The sequence below is a fragment of the Hypomesus nipponensis genome, chromosome 5 (assembly GCF_054491055.1).
Source record: "Hypomesus nipponensis isolate SF chromosome 5, ASM5449105v1, whole genome shotgun sequence".
Taxonomy (NCBI): domain Eukaryota; kingdom Metazoa; phylum Chordata; class Actinopteri; order Osmeriformes; family Osmeridae; genus Hypomesus; species Hypomesus nipponensis.
Window position 1 is genome coordinate 1,537,381 of NC_140365.1, and position 24,383 is coordinate 1,561,763.

The 24,383-nt window shown below is 46.4% G+C and overlaps 5 protein-coding genes across 7 annotated transcripts; 2 read left to right on the forward strand and 3 right to left on the reverse strand.

The window, feature by feature from the left end:
• Window positions 1-655: 655 nt before the first annotated feature.
• LOC146287672 (terminal nucleotidyltransferase 5C-like) lies at window positions 656-6,337 on the reverse strand. The gene is made up of 3 exons (XM_084698651.1): window positions 5,522-6,337; window positions 3,793-4,435; window positions 656-2,484 (listed from the first exon to the last, which is right to left on the reverse strand). Exons 2-3 carry the CDS (start codon window positions 4,424-4,426, stop codon window positions 1,901-1,903), a joined length of 1,218 nt encoding a protein of 405 aa, XP_084554777.1. The 5' UTR covers window positions 4,427-4,435; window positions 5,522-6,337; the 3' UTR covers window positions 656-1,900.
• A 269-nt stretch (window positions 6,338-6,606) lies between these two features.
• On the forward strand, window positions 6,607-9,381 carry chmp1b (charged multivesicular body protein 1B). Its single transcript, XM_084698650.1, has 8 exons — window positions 6,607-6,780; window positions 7,154-7,251; window positions 7,352-7,498; window positions 7,739-7,807; window positions 7,907-8,014; window positions 8,151-8,194; window positions 8,332-8,404; window positions 8,746-9,381. The coding sequence occupies exons 1-8, from the start codon at window positions 6,765-6,767 to the stop codon at window positions 8,788-8,790; spliced, it is 600 nt and encodes a 199-aa protein (XP_084554776.1). The 5' UTR covers window positions 6,607-6,764; the 3' UTR covers window positions 8,791-9,381.
• Window positions 9,382-9,664: 283 nt separating this feature from the next.
• On the forward strand, window positions 9,665-13,451 carry rraga (Ras-related GTP binding A). Of its 3 annotated transcripts, none has more exons than XM_084698279.1 (10): window positions 9,665-9,932; window positions 10,541-10,649; window positions 10,817-10,916; window positions 11,039-11,105; window positions 11,225-11,447; window positions 11,802-11,897; window positions 11,974-12,096; window positions 12,227-12,318; window positions 12,412-12,527; window positions 12,744-13,451. In XM_084698279.1, the coding sequence occupies exons 2-10, from the start codon at window positions 10,623-10,625 to the stop codon at window positions 12,845-12,847; spliced, it is 948 nt and encodes a 315-aa protein (XP_084554405.1). In that variant the 5' UTR covers window positions 9,665-9,932; window positions 10,541-10,622; the 3' UTR covers window positions 12,848-13,451. The 3 variants fall into 3 exon arrangements, with proteins under 3 accessions (XP_084554405.1, XP_084554402.1, XP_084554403.1); XM_084698276.1 differs by having other exon boundaries at window positions 9,669-9,792; XM_084698277.1 differs by having other exon boundaries at window positions 9,684-9,702.
• A 39-nt stretch (window positions 13,452-13,490) lies between these two features.
• nup62l (nucleoporin 62 like) lies at window positions 13,491-18,588 on the reverse strand. Its single transcript, XM_084698266.1, has 13 exons — window positions 18,452-18,588; window positions 17,643-17,978; window positions 17,021-17,514; window positions 16,823-16,912; window positions 16,581-16,697; window positions 16,228-16,374; window positions 15,943-16,057; window positions 15,573-15,717; window positions 15,438-15,487; window positions 14,919-15,053; window positions 14,264-14,375; window positions 13,958-14,024; window positions 13,491-13,858 (listed from the first exon to the last, which is right to left on the reverse strand). Exons 2-13 carry the CDS (start codon window positions 17,954-17,956, stop codon window positions 13,767-13,769), a joined length of 1,878 nt encoding a protein of 625 aa, XP_084554392.1. The 5' UTR covers window positions 17,957-17,978; window positions 18,452-18,588; the 3' UTR covers window positions 13,491-13,766.
• A 1,512-nt stretch (window positions 18,589-20,100) lies between these two features.
• Window positions 20,101-23,091, reverse strand: cnga2b (cyclic nucleotide gated channel subunit alpha 2b). Its single transcript, XM_084698686.1, has 6 exons — window positions 22,991-23,091; window positions 22,736-22,846; window positions 22,371-22,547; window positions 22,094-22,201; window positions 21,874-21,980; window positions 20,101-21,575 (listed from the first exon to the last, which is right to left on the reverse strand). The coding sequence occupies exons 1-6, from the start codon at window positions 23,089-23,091 to the stop codon at window positions 20,101-20,103; spliced, it is 2,079 nt and encodes a 692-aa protein (XP_084554812.1).
• Window positions 23,092-24,383: the final 1,292 nt, after the last annotated feature.

The following is a 24,383-nucleotide window of genomic DNA, read 5'->3' on the forward strand; positions in this document are numbered from 1 at the left end:
CCCCTCTCCTCCACCCTGACTAACACCAGCCCCCCTCTCCTCCACCCTGACCAACACCAGCCCCCCTCTCCTCCACCCTGACCAACACCAGCCCCTCTCCTCCACCCAGGCCCCCTCTCCTCCACCCAGGCCCCCTCTCCTCCACCCAGGCCCCCTCTTAGCCCCCCAGCTTGTCCCAGCATCCAGACAGCACTGGCTGGATGAAGCAGCATCTGTCCTGTCTGGTGGTTTTCCTGGTTTGTTAGCAGTTAGCATGGCGCGGAGCGGAGTGGACTAAGCTGGAGAAGCTTGGATGTGGAAAAACCAATCTAGCTAATGCACTGAGAACTGGAGATGTGAGTCAGACAGCAGAGCAAGCCACGGTGCTCTGACGCACAGGGCTGTCACATGCTCAGTGACTGCAGTGCTTTACAGGGTCGCTTACAGGGTCGCAGGTAGCACAGCAATGGATCAGTTTAGGTTGTCATTGCTCTTTTGAAACACTGAAGGGTCCTTGTCTGCTTCACGCCTCAGAAATGGGCTCAACAAGTTCTGTGCCAGCTGCTCCGGTCCCCAGCCTAGCAGGCGAAGGCGTTTCAGTCCCGAGGCAGACTGCCAGCACGTGAAGTGAAATGTACGAGGTTGGTTATCAAAAGGACAATACACACTGACCCAGTGATAATTTAATGAAAGTGAATGTATTTCTAATGACAGATACATGACATCAGGATGGATACACACATCGAGCAGAACAGCTCTGCATTACAGTCAGAAAAGGATATTTTAAAAGTACCACATTGCCACACCACATTCCACCATATGTTAGACTTCCATATTAAACTAGTGGATTACAACGATACATCAGAAACGTCAAGTTTACTCACAACGGTTACAGACATTCACATTGTGCTTTAGGTTTAACAATGACTTGGAGAGCCTACTGTCATGCCTGTGCAGAAAATGCATTCTGTGAGATTTATACGAAGTATGAACTGAGTGTTTACTTAGTTTTTTAAACGATGAACATTGATACAGTCAAGTGACAGAAGAGTGCAACAGAGTTTTAATAATCTGTAGTGCCAGAAAAATTTGATCAACATTTAAGTGACATCTTTTCTTTATGATTCTGATTTCATCAGATTAGTCATGACGTCTAACAAACTGTTTTAACACCTACCAGCGATGCAAATGAATATTTTTTGACATCTGTGTAAATTTACTACACTTCATATTTTTCCGATCAAAGCAGGTGATACCATATCAGGCTCTGGCATGACAAGAAACACCGGTATGATCGCTTGAAGTTTAACTTCTTTAAGAACAACTATTCATCATGTATATCAAGAACCTCACCACTTAAACACAACGTGTCGATAGTGTTTCTGTTTCCCTTCTCCGTCTGACACTGCCCCTCCTTCATTGTGCTGGACGTGGTTGTCGTGCCGATAACAACTCGGAAGCCCTCCTACCTGAAACCATTTCGTGAACAACATGTCTATTTTCATACTTCTTAAACTAGTCTGTTGATAATGTTATTTTCCTTTTTTTAGATTTTGGTTTTGTTTTGTTTTCCATCTCATTACTTCCCCTGTAAACCCTTTCCTGGCCTGCCATCACAAGATCTCAATCACCTTTCCAGGATGTCCTTTTTCCTCAGTGACAATTTCCCACACAGTTTTTTCACCGTGAGGAATCAGCTATTTTATCTGGTTCGAAAGAGTTTTCCTCTCTGAACAGTGATGACACTACCTTTATCAGGAGAGTAAGCTGCAGCTCACGACGTCGGCAGGGTCTATTCATGCCACAAACAGTGCTCATGCTTGCCGGTTTCGTAACAAAATCTAACATTGAGCCTGTGGTCAATGATATTTGAAACTTACTTCATGCACCTTGCATGTTCTCCTCGACCGAGAGGCTTGGGCTAGACCAGGCCCGTCTGCATGTGGACGTGCAGCGGGTATGGGTGATACAGGAGAGGAGGCTGGGCCTGGGGGGCGTAGTAACTGCTGAAAATGGGATCTGCCATGTACGGTGCAGGCTGGTAGAAGCAGGTGACGTTGGCCGTGTTGGGGATGACGTTCTGCTCCCCCAGCACTCTGAGAGCCAGGACGGTGATCATGTTGAGGGTCTGTCTCCTCTCATGCCCCATCAGGCACACCGTGCTCTCGTCGATCACCCGGCGCAGGGTCATCAGGAAGTCGTACTTGCTCGTCTCCTCGTTGCCGACGAAATGGCAGCGCAGGTAGGCTTCGATCTTCCTCTGCTGCTCGCTGACGTCCGGGAAGTCGATGAAGAAGCGGGAGCACATGTAGCGCTCCAGAGACTTGATCTCCGTCTCGCTGGCCGGACGGAAGTTCCTCACCAGCAGGTCGCTGTACTTCAGCAGGCCTCCTCCACGGATCTCCTCCGGGCTGTGGGTGGCTATGAGACGGAAGCGAAGGTGGTCCATGGCCTGCTCAAAGTCCCCGAACATGCATTCTGCCACTACTGTGATGGTGAGCTGCTGTCTGAGAGATGAGCATGCCCCTGGATCTGGGGCTAGTCCAGAAACTGGGCCTGGGTTTGGGCCTGGGCCTGGGTTTGGGCCTGGGCCTGGGCCTGGGCCTGGGTTTGGACCAGAACCTGAGCCTAAACTGGAACAGGGACTGTGTTCTGAACCAGAATCATGACTGAGACGGAGACTCTGACCTTTGTCTGTGCTTAATACCACTAGTTTCTGAGCAGCAGGCTTTGACTGAATGTCTACTGCAGCTGGAAGAAGAGCTGATGTCTCAGCTGGAGCAGCTGAGACCAGAGGTTTGTTGACGTGTTTTGCCCTGACACTTTGCTCTACAGCGCTGGCTGGAGCATGCTCCTCTCTGGGTGACATTATGGGATGTAGAAGATCTGAGCAGGGTTTCATTCCCTCCAGGGTCTTGGGTCTGCAGCCTGAATGACCGGAGAAGGGGCTATGCCCATTGTCTAAAAAGGGAGGCTTTGCCTGAATTGTTTTAGGTATTTCTATAGGTTCAAACAACTGTGTTGTGAGATCTGATAAATCTTTTAACATAGACCATTTTTCAGGAAGACATGATGTACTTCTCATCTTTCTTGACATTTTCCTTGGTGGTTTAGGTGAGGGACAATAATCTGGGGTAATCTCCTGAGATGAGTGACAGGTTTTCTTTGCTGGGGGAGGAAAGGAGTGTTCAAGATTGATGTTTTTGGAAACAGAGGTGCAGAGCTCTGATGCGGATGGAAGCGTTTCATTACTGAGGGTATTCTCTTGCAGTATTGACTTCTCTTTCAACAACATGGAGGCCTGTTTACTCTCCTTGGACTCTTTGGAGATTAATAAATCATCTGTGGTAATCTTAGGGTTTACAGATGCGAGGGGTTCTGCTGTTTCTGTTACAAAGGGTTTCGCGGCTGTGACTAAACCGTAATCTGTACCCTTAACGATGTGTGTTTTGTTGTCTAGTGTTTCTCCACACAGTTGAAACACAGCGTCGTCATCCAAGTGAACCTCCTCGTCCTCCACCTCCTCCAACCGAATTTCCTCCTCTTCTTCCTCCACCTCCAAGTGAACCTCCTCTTCCTCATCCTCCAGAGATCCCAGGCCCACGCTCTCGGTCTCTAACACTTCCTGAGAGTCTTGTTTTCCACTCGCGTGCACATCCGTCAGGAGGGGTAGCTCTTCCTGCTGTGCAACAACTTCCTGATTTTGACCCGGGCCGTCAGAGCAGCGCTCCTTCTCGTTCTCCTCTGTCGGACGACAACAGGCGACATGTTTGGGTGTGTCCGACTCTTTCTTTAGCTCCCGTCTGTCCGGATCTGAAACCGGATCTCTCTGGAGCTCCGGCTCGTCAAACAGCTGTTCCCTTTTCTCGGTTTCCCAGTATGATTCTAGCATGCGATCCAGAATGATCTGGAAGGAATCGACGCTGAACTCAAACTGTCGTCGCAGTGAGCTGACAAACCTGAGCCCCATGGTCTTTCCTCTGTTGTTGGACAGCGAGATAAGACTCCATCTGTCGTGGTCGTTGAAGACCTTTACCATCTTCTGCACGTAGGCCTCCTTCATGGTAAGGCAGGTGATCTTGCGTCGGTTGACCCCTCTGGGGAGAAGGTCACGTAAGCTCCCCAGAACAACCTCCTTGATCACCTGGAAGTCCTCGTGTCGAGGAAGCTCCACCCCAAATATGATGTCCAGGTCCCGGTAGCCAATCCCGTTGTCCCTCACCATCACATGGCTAGCTGTGGAGCCATTGAGGCGGATGTCCCTGACCCTGATCTCTCTCTCCACCAGCCGGTCTTTCACCACACGAATGATGTCCTTAAGTCTCACCTCCAGAGTGGGGAAGTTGCCTCTCCCGTGAATGGGGATGACCTCCGTCAAGACCTGGTCCAGTGTCTGGACTTGCTCCAGAGTTAGGTTGTGGAATCTTCTACCAGTCTGGACCTCCATCCTCCTCACCTGTGAGAGAAACAGAGTATTGTTAACGGTTTTTTGAATGACGGCTGATTATTCCAAAGGTCATTGGTTGCGTTGTAATACGTTGTTGTTTGACAGTCTATTATGCGTATAAACTTTGTTTGGATTTACATATATACGTGCCGTTTACGTGTTTTTATTTTATTTACGTGCTGAACATACCGAAAGAAAGAGATATAGATAGAGAGCGAGAAAGAAAACAAGAAAGAACGAGTTGGGAGATGTGAAATGAAAAATTTAACAGGAAGTCACAGAGCATCCTCTCAGTGGACAAAACCTTACTTGGCTGTCTTATGTGATTTTGTATGTAAGCAAATTGTATAATATTTAAATAACTTTATTCACTGGCACAATGCTCACATTCCTAACTTCCGTATATATTTTGCCTAATCAGGTTCAGAAACAGAATATTAAGAGGTTGCATAAAAATGACAGCTTCCCTGCCATTCAATACGGCTCATTCAAAAGTGTTAAAGATCAGTTATCAAATAAAACTATTAACTAACTTAACGCAGATTTTTTAAGATGATTTTTCTATCACAGTAGGCTATCCTTGCCCGTCGCACCGCCCGTTCGCATGTCAGAACATGAGTCATACAGTCACTGAATGAAGCTTCTCGTCGAATCGCCTTTTTTTCTCTCTCTGTACATAAAAAACTAAGTAGCCTACAGTAATGCGACTCAAAGGGGACATTTATTGGCTGATACAGAACTTACATGATCTCGCTTTGAGTTTAACGGGTGAAGCATCATCTTTATCTTACCGACGTCAAAAGCAAAAGCAAGATTCGCAATACCCTATGAGGCGACATTTAACTCAAGGACTTGATCCATATGGGGTAAATTTAGCGAACAGGTTTACAAAAAAAATCCTTGTTTGACCGTCAATACCCACCGCATCATCCTCAACACTAAATAGTCAAGTTACATATTTCCCCAAAATTATTTTGATGAGACTAGATGCATTTATCCTGAAACCTTGAGGGGAAAACACAGCCAGCATTCAGCCTGCTTTACTGTTGAAAACTGCGTTTGAATAATGAGATAGCCTAATTATCTTTAACTTACCTGATGTAACTAGCGTAACGAACTCGGTAAAAGTAGATATCTAAGAGGTTTGATTTCAGTCTCCGACCCTTCCGCACAGATCACGGTACTCTTGCGAACCTACAGGCTCATGCTTGATCGCTGTCCACCGCCACAGTGGTGCTGAACAAACTGAAGTTCTACCGCGCAGTTTCTCTCAAATGGGGAGCGTAATGTAGTTTCCATGGCAATCCGGCGTCACGACTTAACAGTAAATCACGATGCGCTCTGTTCAACCTATGTAGCTAGCATAATATGCTATGCATGAATGGGTAGCTTATAAAGGCCTACTTAGCCAATATCTGTCAATATGTCTTTCTCAAAAAAGACCAGATTTATAATAGTAGGGCAACATAAGTAGGCTATGTGTAGAGTAGCCTATATGCTAATGGATTGTAGATGACGTTCCTGCATGTTTTTCTTTGCACTAGTCGACCCAAGTTGAATAAACATAGGTCATTATTTACAAATAAAAACTTTACACACGCGCTAGGCTGCTTCTGTTGTTGTAGCCTAATTGTTTCAATTGTCAGTGAATTATCTAACCCTACCAATTCAGAAGACGAATAGATCTATAGGCTAATCCTCTCAAAAGTTCCTAATCAAATTCAGGCAAAAATTGGTGGCCAGGATTTAAAAAAAAGAAGAAAAGACTGCTGTTCATCACGCTTATGTTACGCTTCATATAGCCTACAGACTGAGAGTTAAGAATGCGCTTGGTGGGTACGCTGCTGAAAGGAGCGTGAATATCACATCAGTGTGACTCATCCTCGCTGCCGTGATCCAGAGACGGAAACCTAATCATCAATCAAGCTTACCGCCCACTCCAGTTTCGCCAACGCAAGCTGTGACCTGTCTGACAAGCGGACCCCCCAGTTTAACCTCAATTGCTATGACACGGCACTGATACTACGGCAACGCATGCAAAGGGAAATTCGTATGAACGATGATTTAGAGGTTTAAAATTCTACTGGAGAGTTTCTGATTTTACATTCCAGTACATTCAAAATGTTCATGCTCCATATAAATGTGACGTCAAATGGGATACTCCCATAAACATGTGACACTGGATGACGTAATGCCAGTGTATCCGGAAGTAGGGGAGAGGGGAAAATAGTGAACAGAAACGCCAGTTTTACTGTTAAAAGAGCTAGTAAAATCCCTGTTAGAGTTAACTACGATACACACATTTTATTAAACATAGCTGTTTAAGGAGTATACCAACATGTCGAATATGGAGAGTATCCTTTCAAAGATTTCTCAAAATGCGGGAAGTAACTAGCATTCAGTAAAAGTAATGTTAGCTACGCTTGCTTCGGCCTGTAAGTGACTTACTGAGTCATCCTAGTTTTGTTTGCTTTGTGGTTGGATATATTTCATTTATATGTTAAGTTAATTCTGCTTGTGTGTTTGGTTGTAGGTGCCGAACTTTATAACGTTACTGTTGAGATTAAGATATTCTATGTTTATGTTCGGCATTAGATTTTTTCAGGTATTTAAAGGTTATGTTCTAATTTGTAATCTTTTACGTCTTGCACGGAACGAGCGGCTGAGTTCATATTAATTAAAAGGTTGTTTAAAAGTGCTTGTCGGAGTCTTTAACACGTAATACAGAGCATCTCTTCAACCTCAAGTTTGCTGCCAAAGAACTTCAACGAAGCTCCAAGAAATGTGACAAAGAGGAAAAGGCAGAGAAGACCAAAGTCAAAAAAGTAAATATTGCCGTTATTTCTGGGTCGAAGTATAAGGTCTATTGTTTCTAAGGAAATGGGACTACTGTAGTGATGCTGATGATGTGTATGTTTCCCAAAGGCGATTCAGAAAGGTAATGTGGAAGTGGCCAGAATTCATGCAGAAAACGCCATCAGACAGAAGAACCAGTCTGTGAACTTCCTGCGGATGAGTGCCCGGGTGGATGCAGTAGCTGCCAGGGTCCAAACAGCTCTTACGATGAATAAGGTATGGTTATACACCCTGCTATGGTGGTTATACACCCTGCTATGGTGGTTATACACCCTGCTATGGTGGTTATACACCCTGCTATGGTGGTTATACACCCTGCTATGGTGGTTATACACCCTGCTATGCGGAACAGGTACCTGAAAACTCAAGGCCGCAAATCCATGAGACCCAAAAGTGGACACCAAAACATAATGTAACTGGCACAGCAATATTGCAGCGTTTCTCTTCCCCCCACAGGTAACCAAATCCATGGCAGGAGTAGTAAAAGGGATGGATGCTACACTGAAGTCAATGAACCTGGAGAAGGTAGTGTGTGTGTGTGTGTGTGTGTGTGTGTGTGTGTGTTTTTCAGTGGCAAACGTTTGATAATGTACTGTGACTAAACAAACCAAATGTCCTCTTCAGATCTCAGGCCTCATGGATAAGTTTGAGCATCAGTTTGAAACCCTGGATGTGCAGACGGCCCACATGGAGGACACCATGAGCAGCACGACCACGCTGACCACCCCTCAGGTACACCGCTAAAGCACACTGCTTTCATCACATACACGGCCCCAGTGCACTTAGCTTAAGTTGTTCTGTTTGTACATCAAATGTAGCTTTTCGGAACACAGAGGTTTCACTGAAGTCTGTCAAATGTGTGTTTCAGAATCAAGTGGATTCACTGATGCATGAAATGGCAGATGAAGCTGGGTAAGAAAACACCCATCAGTAGTCTAAGGAGATGCACTGTCATTCCTTTGACAATATCTGGCACATCACTGGAAAATATTAGTCTTTGTCAGTACGTAGTGGTAAATATCTGTGCCTATGTTTGCTGTTTGGTTTAGTCTGGACCTGAACATGGAGCTTCCACAGGGACAATCAGGGTCTGTGGGTACCAGTGTGGCTTCTGCAGAACAGGTAATTAAACCAAGTCAAATCATTTTATTGTCCCTCCATATACACAAGGGTAACTGTGTGAAAGTCTTGGGTGCCGTTTCAGTGACACAAAGTAACATATCTGTTACACAACACAATGCACACCTAATGAATACAATATACAGTAATCACTTCCTCCGGTCCTAAGAGCACAAGTTCACATAAAATTATACTCAAAACAGATATATGCAGTTGGTTTTAAGGATGACAGAGTACACGTATTTTAGACAGAATACAAGTAAACAACTATTTTTGTCATACTGGACACAGACGCCCAGCCATACCTTTACCTAATTCTAAACACCTTCTCTACTTGTCTGCAGGACGAACTATCTCAACGCCTCGCCAAACTCAGAGACCAGATGTAAGAGAGGATGTCTTTCTATCACGGCCCTGACACAGAGCTCTGATGGACATGCTTTCTGACTGTAAATGAATAAGGCCTGATCTTTTCATCATGTTTCTGCCTCTCTTTGCAACTGATTTTTCTACAAAAATAGAACTATTTGAAAGCTCTGGTTCCTACTTATATTTTTTGGGTGAGCGGTAGAGAGATCCAGACCAACATGAACCTCAACACTAAAACTAAGACCTTCTGGTTGTAAAGATGTATGAGAATATTCAAATTGGGATGGTTATATTCAGCTGGTGTACATTGTTTGTTTAATTGTTGTGATTTGTAAGACATTCCTGATGTCAAAACAAAAGTTGCCTTTTTCCCCTTCTATTTTGTGGCTGGTGTCTTGTGGTTTATCTGTCCTCAACAATTATTACATGTGAATAATGGCGTTTAAAAGATGTGTATATATATTCTTATAACCTGTATCAGATGTGACTTGTTTAAGGTAAACAAACAGTTGCTTGATTTTATTCATATCTTGATTGACAGCTCAATATCCTTAGGGATTCCTATTCACTGTTTAGGTCTATTGGAGAATAAAGTTTTTATAACATTGTGATTGTGTGTTGATCCTTGTTGAACACAAAAAGCCAAGTCAAAATTTCGTTGAAACATAGGCATAAGCTTACGTTTTTAAATATTTGATAATTATGTTTTGTTTCAGTCTAATATTGTGAAATTAGCCACGGAAACCATCTGAAGGGAGAAAGCAAAAGTAAAGCGAGCGTAATGATATGTAGACGAGGCCATCTCCACTCGGAAGCCTGACACCTCAACGACAGCATTCCTGCACCCCCCCCCCCCCCCCCTTCCCTCCCCTCCCCCTCCTGCTGTGGTGCAATCACGTGAAATATGTGTGAGGCTCGTCAGTAAGTTCTCAGTAAGTGACAAAGCTTGGTAGGTGTTTTAAGCGTGATGCTATAGTTGAAGGAAATCGGCAATACTCAGCGTTTTGACAAGAAAGTAGGAGGTGAAATAGCCTGCTTTTTATTCGAGGAGTTAATACGAGAACATTGTTTTTGTGTTTCCAATTGACATCATGAAAGAAGCGTGAACAGCAGTCAGTCAACACCAACCCGACCAGTGACAGTTCGCGTCTAACGAGATCAAGTAATAACAAACTTGTACATTTTATTAAGATTTGGTTAATGTGTTTAAATCGGCAACAACATAGTAATTCCCAGTCTAGCCTGCTATAATGGGAATGGCATCTAAACCGATTTACACGCAACAAACAACCTAGTTAGCACCACTAGCTAGCTAAGCTAGCTACGAGGAGATGACGTTTGTTTGGCTTGCCTGCACTAACAAGTCAGTGCAATGGCTTTATGGCTAAGAGATGAACATCTAGCCCATGCCATCTCTAGCCAGCTTCTAAGCTGTAACATATCTCGCTAGCTAACAAGCTATCAATAGGTAAAATCTGATTCCAATGATTTGTCTATAATTTGCGGGCCACGATATGCCGGAGAAAGGCAGACAGATGGCTAACATTAGGCTAAATCTATAGTTAGCCTTTGGCTATAGAGAACTCTGTTAGCTAGAGGGCCTAGCCTGCAGCAATCTTACTTCACTCAGGAGTTCTGTAACTAGTTGGTGTGTAATTATGTAAGGTTTGAGGGTTAACAGAGACCCAGAAACTACTGTGAATCTATGATATTTGCCTTTCTACTCCAACGTTTAACATGGCTAACATCATTATTTTGCTCATTTTGTAGCTGTAAGAAAATATACCATCTGCAGAGACGTCAGTGTGGCAGAAATTTGAAGTATTATTTTACGACCTGACCTATAAAGGGGATGTCAAGCACAGCCATGAAGAAGAAGGTAACACTACTAGCTACATCTACAACCCAATAGAAGACCGTTGTATGTCGATTAGTAAACGGCTCAATGGGCCTACTTTATTGCTAACCATAGGGCGATTACGAAAAGCAGGTTTGTCGGATTGTGTCCCTCACGAATATTTTTTAACTACGTGGATTAATTTGTAGGTGTTGCTGATGGGCAAGAGTGGCTCGGGGAAGACCAGCATGAGATCTATCATCTTTGCCAACTACATAGCCAGAGACACACGACGCCTTGGAGCCACAAGTAAGCGCCTGCTCTTTTATACGATTCTGCACTAACCCGATGATTGCAGTATTGCTTTAATAAAAAAAGAATTTAGCCTTTTTTAGTGACTCAAATCTCATTCTGCTTTTGTCTCAACCTAGTCGACGTGGAGCACTCCCATGTGAGATTTCTTGGCAACCTGGTGCTGAATTTATGGGACTGTGGAGGGTGGGTTGGTCAACTGATTTACCATCAACCACCGTCAAACTCTCAAGGTCAAACCATTTGATCAGCACTTACTTCATGGTAGTCAGTAATGGTATTTTTGTGTGATTTTAATTCCTCAGACAAGACACCTTCATGGAGAACTACTTCACCAGCCAGAGGGACAACATTTTCCGGAACGTGGAGGTGTTGATCTACGTGTTTGATGTGGAGAGCCGTGAGCTGGAGAAAGACATGCACTACTACCAGTCCTGTCTGGAAGCCATCCTTCAGAACTCTCCTGATGCTAAAGTATTCTGCCTCGTGCACAAAATGGACCTGGTACAGGAGGACCAGAGAGACCTGGTGAGCGGATGTTTACACTACACGCACGCACGCACACACACATACACATACGCATTATTGGACACATCAATGGTTTTAATACATGAGGTAGATATCTCGCCAGGAATGTGAATGTGAGTTAGTATTTCAGCTATGAAAGTGTTAAAATACCTTTTGAATGTCATAAGGCCTTCTACTCTTTCTTAGCATGTAGGTGTGTACTGTCCTACTCAGTAACACCTTCTCTCCGTGTGACTGATTACCTCTCTATATCGCTCTCTCTCTACCTCTCTATATTGCTCTCTCTCTACCTCTCTATATCGCTCTCTCTCTACCGCTCTCTCTCTATTGCTCTCTCTCTACCTCTCTCTACAGATCTTCAAAGAACGTGAAGAAGACTTGCGGAGGCTGTCCAGACCGCTGGCTTGTACCTGCTTCAGGACTTCCATCTGGGATGAAACTCTGTACAAGGTTCTGTCTCTCTCTGTCTGTCTGCTGATCTGTGCTGTCAGGGAAGTCTTGACTGAGTGTTCTCCTTCCCCCTCAGGCGTGGTCTAGCATTGTGTACCAGCTGATCCCCAATGTTCAGCAGCTGGAGACTAACCTGAGGAACTTCGCCCAGATCATCGAGGCAGACGAAGTGCTCTTGTTTGAGCGAGCCACTTTTCTGGTAACGGTTTCATGGATTGGGTTGGGTGTATCTTTAAGGAAGTAGGTTGTTGTTGTGAAGGATGTGGGAACCTGTGTTATTTGGTGTTTCAGTGTGTGTGTGTGTGTGTGTGTGTGTGTGTGTGTTGCAGGTCATTTCTCACTATCAATGCAAAGAGCAGCGTGATGCACACCGGTTTGAGAAAATCAGCAACATCATCAAGCAGTTCAAGCTCAGTTGCAGGTGAGTAGAGTCTGCAAGGGTACCGTCTCCTCTACGATCCTGCCTTATACGTCTCAGTTTCACATCACAGTGTTTGTTTGTGTTTGATCGCAGCAAACTGGCAGCCTCCTTCCAGAGCATGGAGGTTAGAAACTCCAACTTTGCAGCCTTCATCGATGTCTTCACCTCCAACACATACGTCATGGTCATCATGTCAGACCCCTCCATACGTAAGTTACCCATTAGCCACGACGACCAGAGGCATCTTGCTGAGGTGGTTGCATAGGATGTGGTTACTAAATATAAAACGCAAATCTGGCCTTGGCCTTCCCCTATCTCTTTCTGCCTTTCATGTAACTCTTCACTTACAAACTGTCCAGTAAAGCATGAGAAATGCACAAAATCTCTTAAAAATAAAGTACTAACTGGACTTGTCTTTCCTGTAGCCTCTGCAGCCACACTCATCAACATCCGCAACGCCAGGAAGCACTTTGAGAAGCTGGAACGAGTGGACGGACCCAAACACAGTCTGCACATGCGAATGCGCTAGTCTCTGGGTCTACGTGGGTACCGTCTCAACCAATCAGTCTCCAGACATCAGACACCAGGCTTCTGGTCCCGCCCCCATGCATGAGCAGCGGCCCAATCACGTTCTCCAACTCTTAGCTCCAAGATCCTGTTCTGACCTTGTTCTTGTCCTTGTTTCTACAGTGATCTTGTATATCATGAAAATCAATGCTTGTACTCAGACGCGTATGTCGTAAATCTACACAAAGATATCAATGGAATGCTTTATATATATTTTATTAAGGGGCTACCATTGCAGTCTTTAGGTGTAAAAAGACTGTGAAAATAAGTTTTTTTGGTCATGAGGGAAGGAATATTTGCAATACCTGTAATGATCAGTTGACTTTTGCCCAGGAAACGAGTGGGATTAAGTTCTACTACACTCTGGCATTGTGCTAACTATGAAGATGGACACTGAGTTTTGTTATAATGGCTTTATAAAGAGAATACAAATTGAAAGGTGTTTGTGATATGGGGTGGGAGTCACACACACAAGGTTGAACACTGGGAAACATTCTACTGCCTTACATTCGGACATGTGGATTCATTACGTTTTTTTTAACTGCAAATAAAAATTTAAAAAGCTATTTCAGATCAGTGTGAAATTGTTGGAAAAAACGAGAATATATTTTTCCCATCTTTATTTTAAGCTTGCTCATAGCATATTTCATAACATTAAAGGGATAGTTCACAATGTATATCAATTCTCCCTTAAGTTATTGGGTCAATTTTGGTTTACTGAGCCAAAACATGTCCCCTTTATTCAACGTGAACCATCCCTTAACATCATCCTACAAAGACCAACTTCCAGTGCATTAAAAGCACAAATCTGACTTCTCAAAAAAGAGTATAAAAAGTATAATATTCCACATTTAGATTAGCATTTCAGACGCTAATAAAGCTCAATCAAATGTAATACGAAAGGTCTTCTCTTGCTCTTTGCGGCGGTTGTCACACAGTTTGGACACATCCTCCACTCTCCTCTGTAGAAGCACTGAAAATACATGGATGGGGTTAGGGCCAGTACATTACCATGACTTGAAGGCACAATACACTGTTGACCTATTGAACATGCAAGGTGGTCTTCACATACCTGAGTTCTGATCAATCCACTGAAGAGAATCCATGTGGGCATTGAGAATTTTACAGATCTGTTGAAGCTGAGAAGAAAACAATCATGTGTAAAACATAGCAGATTTTCCATTAACTATATTAACCCAAAAGGAAAATAAAGACTATCCTGCTTCATTTACAATATCTCTTTCCCAGCCCCAGTCTGAGCTTGATGGAACAGGGTACAAACCTCAAACTCCTGTAGTCACACAAACACAACAGTTGTCATCTCTTTCCCCTTTCAAACTCGAGCTGTATGGTCTTTTCTACAAGCATCATCTCTTACCGGGTCACTGGTATCTGCTGGGCCGCTGGATGTGTTAAGATGTTCGATGATTTCCTTCAGATCTTGAGACATCCTCTTCAGCTGGGCGTCCACATTCTCAGCCAGCTTGTACCTGAGGAGCAAGGAGCAGACGTCACGTCACACAATCACGACTCGACGCAGCGCACAGCTCTCTCGCCGTGTCCTAGCTCAGTGGCTCTCAACCCTGGTCCTTTGGGACGCCACTGCCCTGCATGTTTCAGACGTTTCCCTGCTCCAACACTCATGATTCAAATGAATGGGTTTTTACCAGGCTTCTGCTGAGCTAGATAACGACCAATTTGTTTGAACCAGGTGTTTCAGGTCTCCAGTAAACATGCTAGCTGTGAGGACATGGTGTTTCAGGTCTCCAGTAAACATGCTAGCTGTGAGGACATGGTGTTTCAGGTCTCCAGTAAACATGCTAGCTGTGAGGACATGGTGTTTCAGGTCTCCAGTAAACATGCTAGCTGTGAGGACATGGTGTTTCAGGTCTCCAGTAAACATGCTAGCTGTGAGGACATGGTGTTTCAGGTCTCCAGTAAACATGCTAGCTGTGAGGACATGGTGTTTCAGGTCTCCAGTAAACATGCTAGCTGCGAGGACATGGTGTTTCAGGTCTCCAGTAAACACGTACGTTCTCTCGCGTTCCTCATCAGCGTTCTGCATGTAAATGGTTCCACTCTGCTCTTTGACAGACTCCTCCAGAGGAGACAGGAGATCCTCCAGCTCCTTCTGCTGGGACAGGATGAAGTCCAGCTCCTGATCCAGCCTGGAGGGACGGGGACGGGGACGGGGGTAGCGGGAGGGAGAGACAAATCCACACCAAGATTAGAATCATGTAGGGGTGTCAGATGGCTGAGCGGTGAGGGAGTCAGGCAAGTAATCAGAAGGTTGCCCTTCGATTCCCCTCCCAAATGATGTTGTGTCGCCTGGGGCAAGGCACTCCACCCTACTTGCCTTGGGGGGAATGTCCCTGTACTTACTGTAAGTCGCTCTGGATAACAGCGTCTGCTAAATGACTAAATCCTCTACACTGCATCACACTGTGGTCGAACATTTACGATGTTTTACGACATTTATCGTATCGTATCGTATTTACAACATTTACAACGTTCAGGAAAAAGGGTTTAAAAAATTAAAATAAATAAATTACCTTCTTTGGTCCAATTTGACCTTCTCCATCTCCTTGTGCAACGATGTAATCTGTGACAGGTAGACCATCGTTAGTCATGGGCCTTCAAACCAACGCCCCTGAGATCACCTGAGGTGATAAAGTGAACGCTCTCACCTTCTCTCCGTTCTCCACCAGCATGCGGTCCCAGGCGTTGACCTGCGTGGCCTGCTGCAGGAAGTGTCTCTCCTGCTCCTCCAGCTCCAGGCTCCACTTGTTGATGAGCCCCTCCAGCTGGGCATAGGACATCACGGGAGGAGCACTGGGAACAGGACAGGTTCACCGCTGCAGTTAGGGTTGCTTCACAACCAGGAGGTTCACAACGAGAGATAGGATCGCTTCAACAGTCCCAAAGCTGGGAGATTGGGCTTTATCAGTTTGAAAACGTCTCGGGTCACTTACAAACACTCATCGTGTACAAATAAATTGGCACCTTGTGAACGTTTCTACATGTTGTGCTGTGCCAGCTGTATACGAGGGGACGTACCTGGCGATGACAGCTGTGCTAGCTCCAGTGATGGGTGCCGTTAACCCAATGCCAGCGACCCCGGGAGGTTTCATCCCCAGGGAGAAGCCTGAGGTGGTGCTGGCAGCGGCCGCAGCTGAAGGAAAGACAACAGAAGACCAAAGATATCAGACAAGCTGCTGAATACTCCCCAGGCACAGGGGTACAGTCTGACCAGACGGCCCCTGGTTCAGGGTCTGTACCCGTGTCTGCATGTGTGGTTCAGGGTCTGTACCTGTAGCTGCATGTGTGGTTCAGGGTCTGTACCTGTAGCTGCAGCTGCAGCTGTGGTAGCCGAGGCTACTCCCAGGGGCTTCAGCATGAACCCCAGACTCCCTCCTGCTGCCGGGGTGACGGAGGCGGTTGCCGTGGCGACAGAAGCGGCCGGGGCGACGGCGGCAGCAACACTGCCCACTGAAGAGTTAGGGAAAGGGGAGACAGAACCCACTTAGAACTAACCCTTCAACCACGATCTACGAGACAAAACGACATTTGATATTTCTCTGTATTCTTTCCCCTGTTATGAAGTGGGATGTTATGCCAATAGCATGGCAAAATGTCACATCGATATTTAGTGTGTTTTTGCCCTGGGTGGTGATTCCTCTATGCAGTGAGCTTACATGACAAGCCGGAGCCTGTGGTGGTGGGAGCTGTGGACGCCGGAGCGCCAAACGGAGAAGAGCCCAGCACCGGAGCAGGCTGGCTGGCCGGCACAGACATCACCGGAGCCGGCGTGGCTTTGAGAAACAAACATCTGAGAATCAATATCTCCATAAAACAACCCAAGGAGACACCAAGTGTCTCATCAATATCTGAACAGACAGAAAAATTGCTCTAAAACACACAAACAGTCCTTCCTTACCAGCTGGTTTGACTCCGAAGGCAAACCCTCCGCCCTGGGCCGAGGTGACTGCAGCTGTTAGGGCTGGGGCGACAGAGTTCAGACTCAGACCTGAGACACCAACACAAGACAACAGTCATTACCATGATGGAAAATGCATTCAGAAACACACAAGCCAGTACAAACTGTGTGTTGAGCCGGGAGACGACCAAAGCTCACCTGTGGGCTGGATGCCCATGGAGAGCGTGGAGGGAGCTGGGCTCCCAAAGGAGAACCCTCCTCCTGAGGCTGGGGCAGGGGCCATGGTGGGGGCAGGGGCCATGGTGGGGGCAGGGGCCATGGTGGGGGCAGGGGCCATGGTGGCCTGGACCTTAGTTGCACCAAAACTGAACCCTCCGCCCAGGGACATGCCTCCTGGGGCCATGGTGGTGGTTGTGGCTGCAGCCGGCTGGGCCTGGACCTGGGTCATGAGCTGGGGCTGGACCTGGGTCATGAGCTGGGGCTGGACCTGGGCCTGGGCCTGGACCTGGACCTGGGCTCCCATGCCTGGAGTGCCGAAGCTGAAGCCCCCTCCGGCGGGCATGGAGGCTGTGGTCTGTGTGGAGAGAGCCCCTCCCAGCGTGAAGCCGGTGGAAGCCGCCCCTAGGGTCATCCCTGCTGGTGATGCTTGAGATGGAGCTGGCGTCCCTAAATTGAGTTTGGTGGTGGGGGTCCTGAGGCAAAGAAAACAATTAAATGACTATTTCATAATTATCCAACGGCTGCTTGAGTAAAATCTCAAGCTGACTGTTTACTGGCAGCATCGGCAGCAACTTAAAGACGATAATGCTGACTTATTTACCCGAATGAGAAACCGCCACCGCCTCCTCCTCCTCCAGGCGTACCGCCGGGTGCGGGAGTCCCGAAACTAAACCCTCCACCCGGGGTAGCGTTGGCCTGTGGCATGGCCATTCCAAAAATACTCTGTGAAGCAGCTTGTTGTGGAGCTGCAGTCTGGGCAGGGTTTGGGGTCCCAAATGAAAAGCCGCTGTTGGGGGCAGCTTGTGTGGAGCCCGCCATCCCGAAGGCGGTTGCCGGGGCTGGGGCGGCCGTGGTTTTGGGGGTCCCAAAACTGAACCCCGTGTTGCCGGCTTGACCGAAGTTGAACCCACTCATGGTTCTACCAGGAAACGGAACACTAAAACGTACGAAAATACTGTAAATAAAGTCATATTTCACGTTGACACGATCCACTTATAGCATGTCAAAGTGGGCAGATGATTTTAGTTTGACACCACAACTGACAACGTGATCTACTTAGCTTAGGTAGCCTAGATGGTCTAACATAAGATAGCTAGCCAGTATTAGCAGCTAGCTAAGATTATCTAGCAATTACAGTGACTAGCTTAAGTCATTTACAAAAGCTGAACATGTTGGAGGGCTGTGTGTATATTGAACATTAACTAGAAACGTGGAGCCCTTGAGTGACATGTAACTTTAGACAACACCAGACAAAATTATGGCTAGGCAGCTAACAAGCTAACTTGCTACCTGGATTGAAAGAACCGGCTACGGCTTGATTTTGCAAACTACTTCACATTAGACAACAATAAAAACGGGACAAAGACAAGAGCAGAATATCAAAAGGATAAAAGATTGTTTTCTAACTACCTTAGTAATCTTCGTTTACCCTTGTTTGAATCGCAAGGGAATTGATAGATGGCGCATGCAGCATGCGCGCTTGTTAGTGACTATTTTCTTTTTGGAGCGCAGCGGTGTGATATGAGGAGCTGTGGTGGTGGTGCGACCTCTACCGGCGGAGGGCTCCAGCCTTAGAGGACAGCGTTATTCCTCAAAAATAAAGAGAGGCCCTGCTCGATTTATCTATTCAAAGGGAATAAACTCGTGATTGTAAGGTCACCTCAGTTGCTACGGTGACTTCCTACATGTAAACTTTTTATTTTCATTATTATTTTCATTATTATTTTCATTATTTTCTTTTTTGGGGTAATATCCCCAAGCCCTTTTCAATACTTGACGGGCAGTGTGGTGCCGAAATTGGTGACCTATCTAAAATTGACCAGGGGGCGCCCTTCTAACGGCTTCCTATTGGAGCTGTTCGAACGCTAACCTAGCCGGCCCAAATACTAACCCCAACAGTAAGACACTGGTCAGTTTTTGATAGGTCACCGATTTTGGTAGAACATCTGCATTTACTAGCCTGTTAGAAAAATGTGTTGATTTAATTATTTTGTGATTTTGTTTATTATGTGATATTCTCTAATGTACAAATTATCAAAAACATAACAGCAATACGAAAACATTCCAAAATGTCAGTTCAAAAGGAATCACACTCACAATATGCTCTCAAGTGGGTTTTATTAACGAAGATGTAAGGTTTTCCATTCCGGGCGAACAATCATGTTGTGCGGGACCAGTAAAACATACTGTCTGCTGCATGAATGGATCGACTCGACTATGGACTAGATCGAGGTCATAAGAGGTTGCAATCACAGGGAGTACAGTTCTGAATCCACGTGGGCTTTTAATGAGAGTTTATAATATTTTAAAGTAAATAACAGAGGACGTGGGAATACTCAACACTGGTAGAACGATGGCTCTCTAAATCGTTCGGTTGACCGTGCACCTGTTAACTTAAATCTGTTCGTGGAGTGTACAAGTTCTCCATATTAGAACTAGGCCTATTCCGATTTAAATAATTAGCTCTGCTGCCCGATTAATCAACTTTCACAGTTGTACAACAGTCACGTATACATTATTTCTCCCCGAATCGTCACTGATTGAACTACTAAATTGAAGGAGGTTATGGTTAAAATCTCCATAGCAGCGGTGCTGTCACCGACACTTTTGAAAACATACCTTTGCGGTTAGGGATACTCGAAAATAATTGCATATTACTTTTTGTGTGTGTTTGTTTGATCGCTAAACATAAACCTCCCTATTTATCTTCTTCTAGGGACTCTGATATTTGCGAAGGTGCCAGAGACCTTGGTACTCGGTACTATATTCGTTCTAAACAAACATTCAATTAACATCTTTAAAAAAATGCAGTGTCAGTAGTCCTAATTATAGTTGTTGAAGGTTGGAGCAAAATAACAACAAGGGTTCCCACCCTTGTTGTGAAGAACTTCACGATGAAAGGTATTTATGTCGCGTGAAGGTTTTTTTTCAGGTAAACGTCTATACATCATAACTGTGCGTGTAGACATACTCTTACGTGTCTCAAAGTACAGTGTTTCAGCCTACAATCATAACAGCCGACAAAGCTCCACCTTAAATCCTCTCGACTGAGGCAGCTTTCAACTGCTATCGTTGGTCTTGGTGAGCACTTCCTGTTTCCTGTTCTCGTCAGCACCAGGTGCCGTCAAGCTGTCTGTGTCCACGCCCGCCTCAGCGTCCAGCTCCATCTCTGTGTCTGACACGCCGGCACAGCCCGTGTGGCAGAACTGGCGCTCCATGACGGTGATGCGCTGCTTCAGTCGTTGCTGCGTGGCCGTGTACTCGCTGAGGAGGCGGGAGAAGCGTGTCTGGAGGGTGTCCAGCGACGACTCCAGCCTCTCCACCTTCTCCTCCGTGTCCTCCCCCACCGGCGCCTGCTGAGCGCTCTCATCCAGCAGACCCTGGCTGGTCAGGATCTCCCTGCCCCTCGCCTCCAGCACCTTCTTGGCGTCCGGGTACTCGATAACCGCCTCCATCAGGTCGTCCTTGGAGAGGCAGAAGAGGTCTGAGTAGCCGATGCTGCGAATGTTAGCTGTCCGCCGGTTGCCCATTTTGCTGCCCTGAATGTTGAGGATGCTGATCTCCCCAAAGCAGCTGCCGGCTGTGAGGAGGGCGTACTGTGTGACCCCGTCGTCCGCAACCACAGCCAACTTCCCCTCTTTGATGATGTACATCTCCTTCCCGATGTCGCCCTTACGGCAGATGTAATCTCCCGGGCTGTACACCTGGGGGCGCAGTTTCAGCACCAGCTCCACCAGTAATCCAGCCTCGCAGTCCTGGAAGATGCGTACCTTCTTGAGGGTCGCCAGGTGAACGTTGATGGCGATCTCGGCCCTGAGTTTGTTGGGCAGGTTTTTTAAAACCTCCTGCTCGTCCACTGCCTTCTTGTTCGTCCAGAGGTAGTCAAACCACTTGATGACTCGCGTCTCCAGCTCCTTGTTGACCCGGCGGAAGTGCATGTAATGTTTGATGGCATCGATACGGGCCTGGAACTCTGCACGAGTGGCGTTCATGTTGGCGATCATGGAGCCCACGTTTCCCACAATGGTGGCGAAAATTAGCACCCCAACCAGGAAGTCAAACACCACAAACAGGAACTCCTCATCTCGCACAGGCGGGGGCATCTCCCCAATGGTGGTGAGGGTGAGAGTGGACCAGTACAGGCAGTAGACATAACCCCGGGTCAAGCTACTAAACTCAGGCCTGGACATGTTGGGGTAGACCCAGGTATCAGAGCCGAGCCCTAGGGACTTGGAGATGGCAAAGTAGATGCAGGCGTTCCAGTGGATGATGATTAGGATGTAGAGGACCAGGTTGCAGATGCGGAAGATGTTGGGGTAGTTGGTGCGCATCTCGGTGCGGTCAAAGAACTCGAACATCCGCGAAAACCGCAGCAGTCTGTTGAGTCTGAGCTGTGGGGTGTGGATTCCCGTGACGATGTAGGCCAGGTCGGTAGGTAGGATGGAGACCACATCCATCTTGAACTGGAAGGTGCGGACGTAGTTGTCTTTCAGCTTGGAGAGGTCCTTCACCAGCAAACCTTGTTCCAGGAACCCTGCAGAATATCAGGATGACAACATTGGTATCGAGTGACCACTACTTCAACATCAATCAAAAGAATCTTTCATACCAAATGCAAAAACTAAATTTGTCAATACAATTCACACTGGAACCATGTATGTCATTGATGTCTGTACTGTGCATGCTGTGTGTCTGATTATTGTATGTATGGTGGTTTATGGTGATCTCTTTTAACCATCCTGTGAAGCTGAAGGCAAATGTTCACATTTGTCAACAATAAAGATTCGATAGAAGTTAATGGAATCTTGTTTTCTCTCGGTTCTTGGACATACCTGTACGAAGTCGAATAAAGGTGTCCAGGATGTATACAGCATCAGAGATATAGTCCAACACCAACCAGCCAATATAATTTTCAGTTTGCAACTGGTCAAAACATGCCCTGCCCAGATGGAGGGGAAAAGTATAGCATTTACTACTTTGGGTTACGATGATCACCAACACCATTTACTAATTTGGTTTCCGATGATCCACACTATTACCAGTAGCTATTACCTTGCCACCACTAACACCCAGTTGTAGAGCACTGCCATGGCGATGAAGAACAGCCAACGATAGTAAAAATCATCTGAAGGGGCCACCACAAACACGTCCCACTTTTTCCTGAAAGCACAGGCATTCACACCTCTTCAGTTACACCTAGGAGCGATCACAATACCCCACATGTCCAACTGCCCTTGCACGTTTGTAGGCCTTCTTTAACTATAACTGCCTTCTGATTTCCACGGCCCTGATTTGCTTCGCGCAAAACCACAAGACAGTCAGAATGTACCATATGCTTTTTTCTGTCTGGTTGCCGTTGGCGTCGAGCTGGTTGTTGCTGAGGCGACTTGGAGCGGTCCTCACGTCAGGGCCCCTGAAACGCTCCAAGAAGGAGTCTGGGCGTTGCTCCTCCTCCTGAAGACTCCTATGGGCCCACTCCCTCAGAGTTACTACCAGGGTCACCAGTCTGGGGTGGAGAGAAAGAGAGGAGGGGAGGCAAGACAGAGAGGAGGAGGGTGAGTAAGGTGTAGGATGGGGTGAGGGGAGAAGTTGAGGCAGATGATAAAACCTCCTGGATGCAGGAGACTACCTCAGTCTGGTGGTGTTCCTGCTCAAACGTACCACAGGACGAGTCGGTCATCGTCTCATACATACCTAGAGAGTGCCCCCTGACCTCTGAAGGAGTTCCTGGAGTTTCCCCCATGAGGGTCTAACGCCGCCACTCTCTGCAGCTCTGACGACGTGTCATCGCACGCTGACGGCACCCTGGGTAACCGAGGCGGACACAGACCCAGAAGGCCTCGATGTTAAACAGGAGCGGGCATTCATGGTTTGTTTTGGGATGTGGTTGTGAGAGCAGGTATGGAGGATTAGGGAAATGTATCCTGTGCTGTGCTCTAACTGAGCTACCTGCTGAGAGTGCTGTCTGCTCTCTCGCTCTCCTCCTCCACCGTGGTCTTGACCGAGAGGCGATGAGGAGACACGTCTCTGTTGGCCACCTGCCCCGTCATCTTCAGCTGTGGAGGGAGTATTTTTACACTTTTTGCCTTTTTTAAAAACGTAATCAGACTGTTGAGATGGACAGGATGATGTAGGGGGAAGAGAGAGAGAAAGTGAAGACACGGCAGTAAAAGGCCTGACCCGGATTCGAACCCGCGTCCTAACCAGTGAGCTACCGGCATCGTCCCGGTGTCCTCTGGAGGTGTTTTTATGAGGCCGCTTCGACATCTCCTCTGAACTATGGTGAGGCGTCACATGAGAGGGAGGAGAGAGAGAGGATGGATGCGGCTGCTTGGATCGTCTCTCCTGTGTTTACCGGGTGTGTCTGACACGCTGGTGCATGGCACGTGGCGCATGGCGCATGGGGGACGCAGGCCTGCCGGGACCGCCTCATCAGGGGCCTCCCGGAGAAACTGTGGTCGCCGTGGCGACCGGCTGGTCACCCGTAGCAACAACTTAAGTCAACCAAGTTCGTATACTTATGGGTGGGAGATTGCATTTTCCAGGAAATGAGATACAAAGGTATGCAGCTAGGTGTCAAATGATCTCCCCCTTACATGGATTTTGAAGCTCTCACACATCTCATAAAGAATAAGACAGAACTGGTACAAGGACACAAAAATGACTCAGACATCCAAACAGACATAGAAAAATACGGACATATGTAGGATTTTTTTACGTGAATTTTAAAGGAGACGTTTAAATGATTTCTTACCAACTTTTGCATCATTTTATAAATATAAAAAAAGAAATACCACTGAAAACGGAGAAGGAGATGACAATTCATTGACATATAAAGAAGAGGCAGACAATTAGTTTGGTGTTTAGATCACTGTTACCCTTGTTGTAATAATTGGAAGATCATTAAGCAAAACAAACAGCCCGGGGCTGCACTCAGCCAGCTAGGCAGCTCTGTTCCCCAGACAGCTGCCTGCATCATCATCACAGCTCACAACAGGTGGATCAGCTCTAAGAATGCCTGAACACTGTACATGCTGCGTAAACAATAACACGCAAGTTGCCACAGTCAATAGTCTATTAAAATGAATTATTGTGTGATTTCGAAGGGGTGTTTGATTGAAACTAAGGCGTTTATCTGTAGGGATTGCAGGCTGCAGGAGAGAAGTGTTTGCAGATGGACTTGAGGTGACTTCAGAGACTCACCAGCTAGTACTTAAGGTGCTCCACTCCAGTTAGTCCAGCGAGGTCCTTGTGGTCATGTCACAAATTAATCCAGGGTTCCTTTCCGGTACAACTAATTCCTTGCTGAGTGGTTGAATCTGCGAAAGCGCATGCTGCCCTC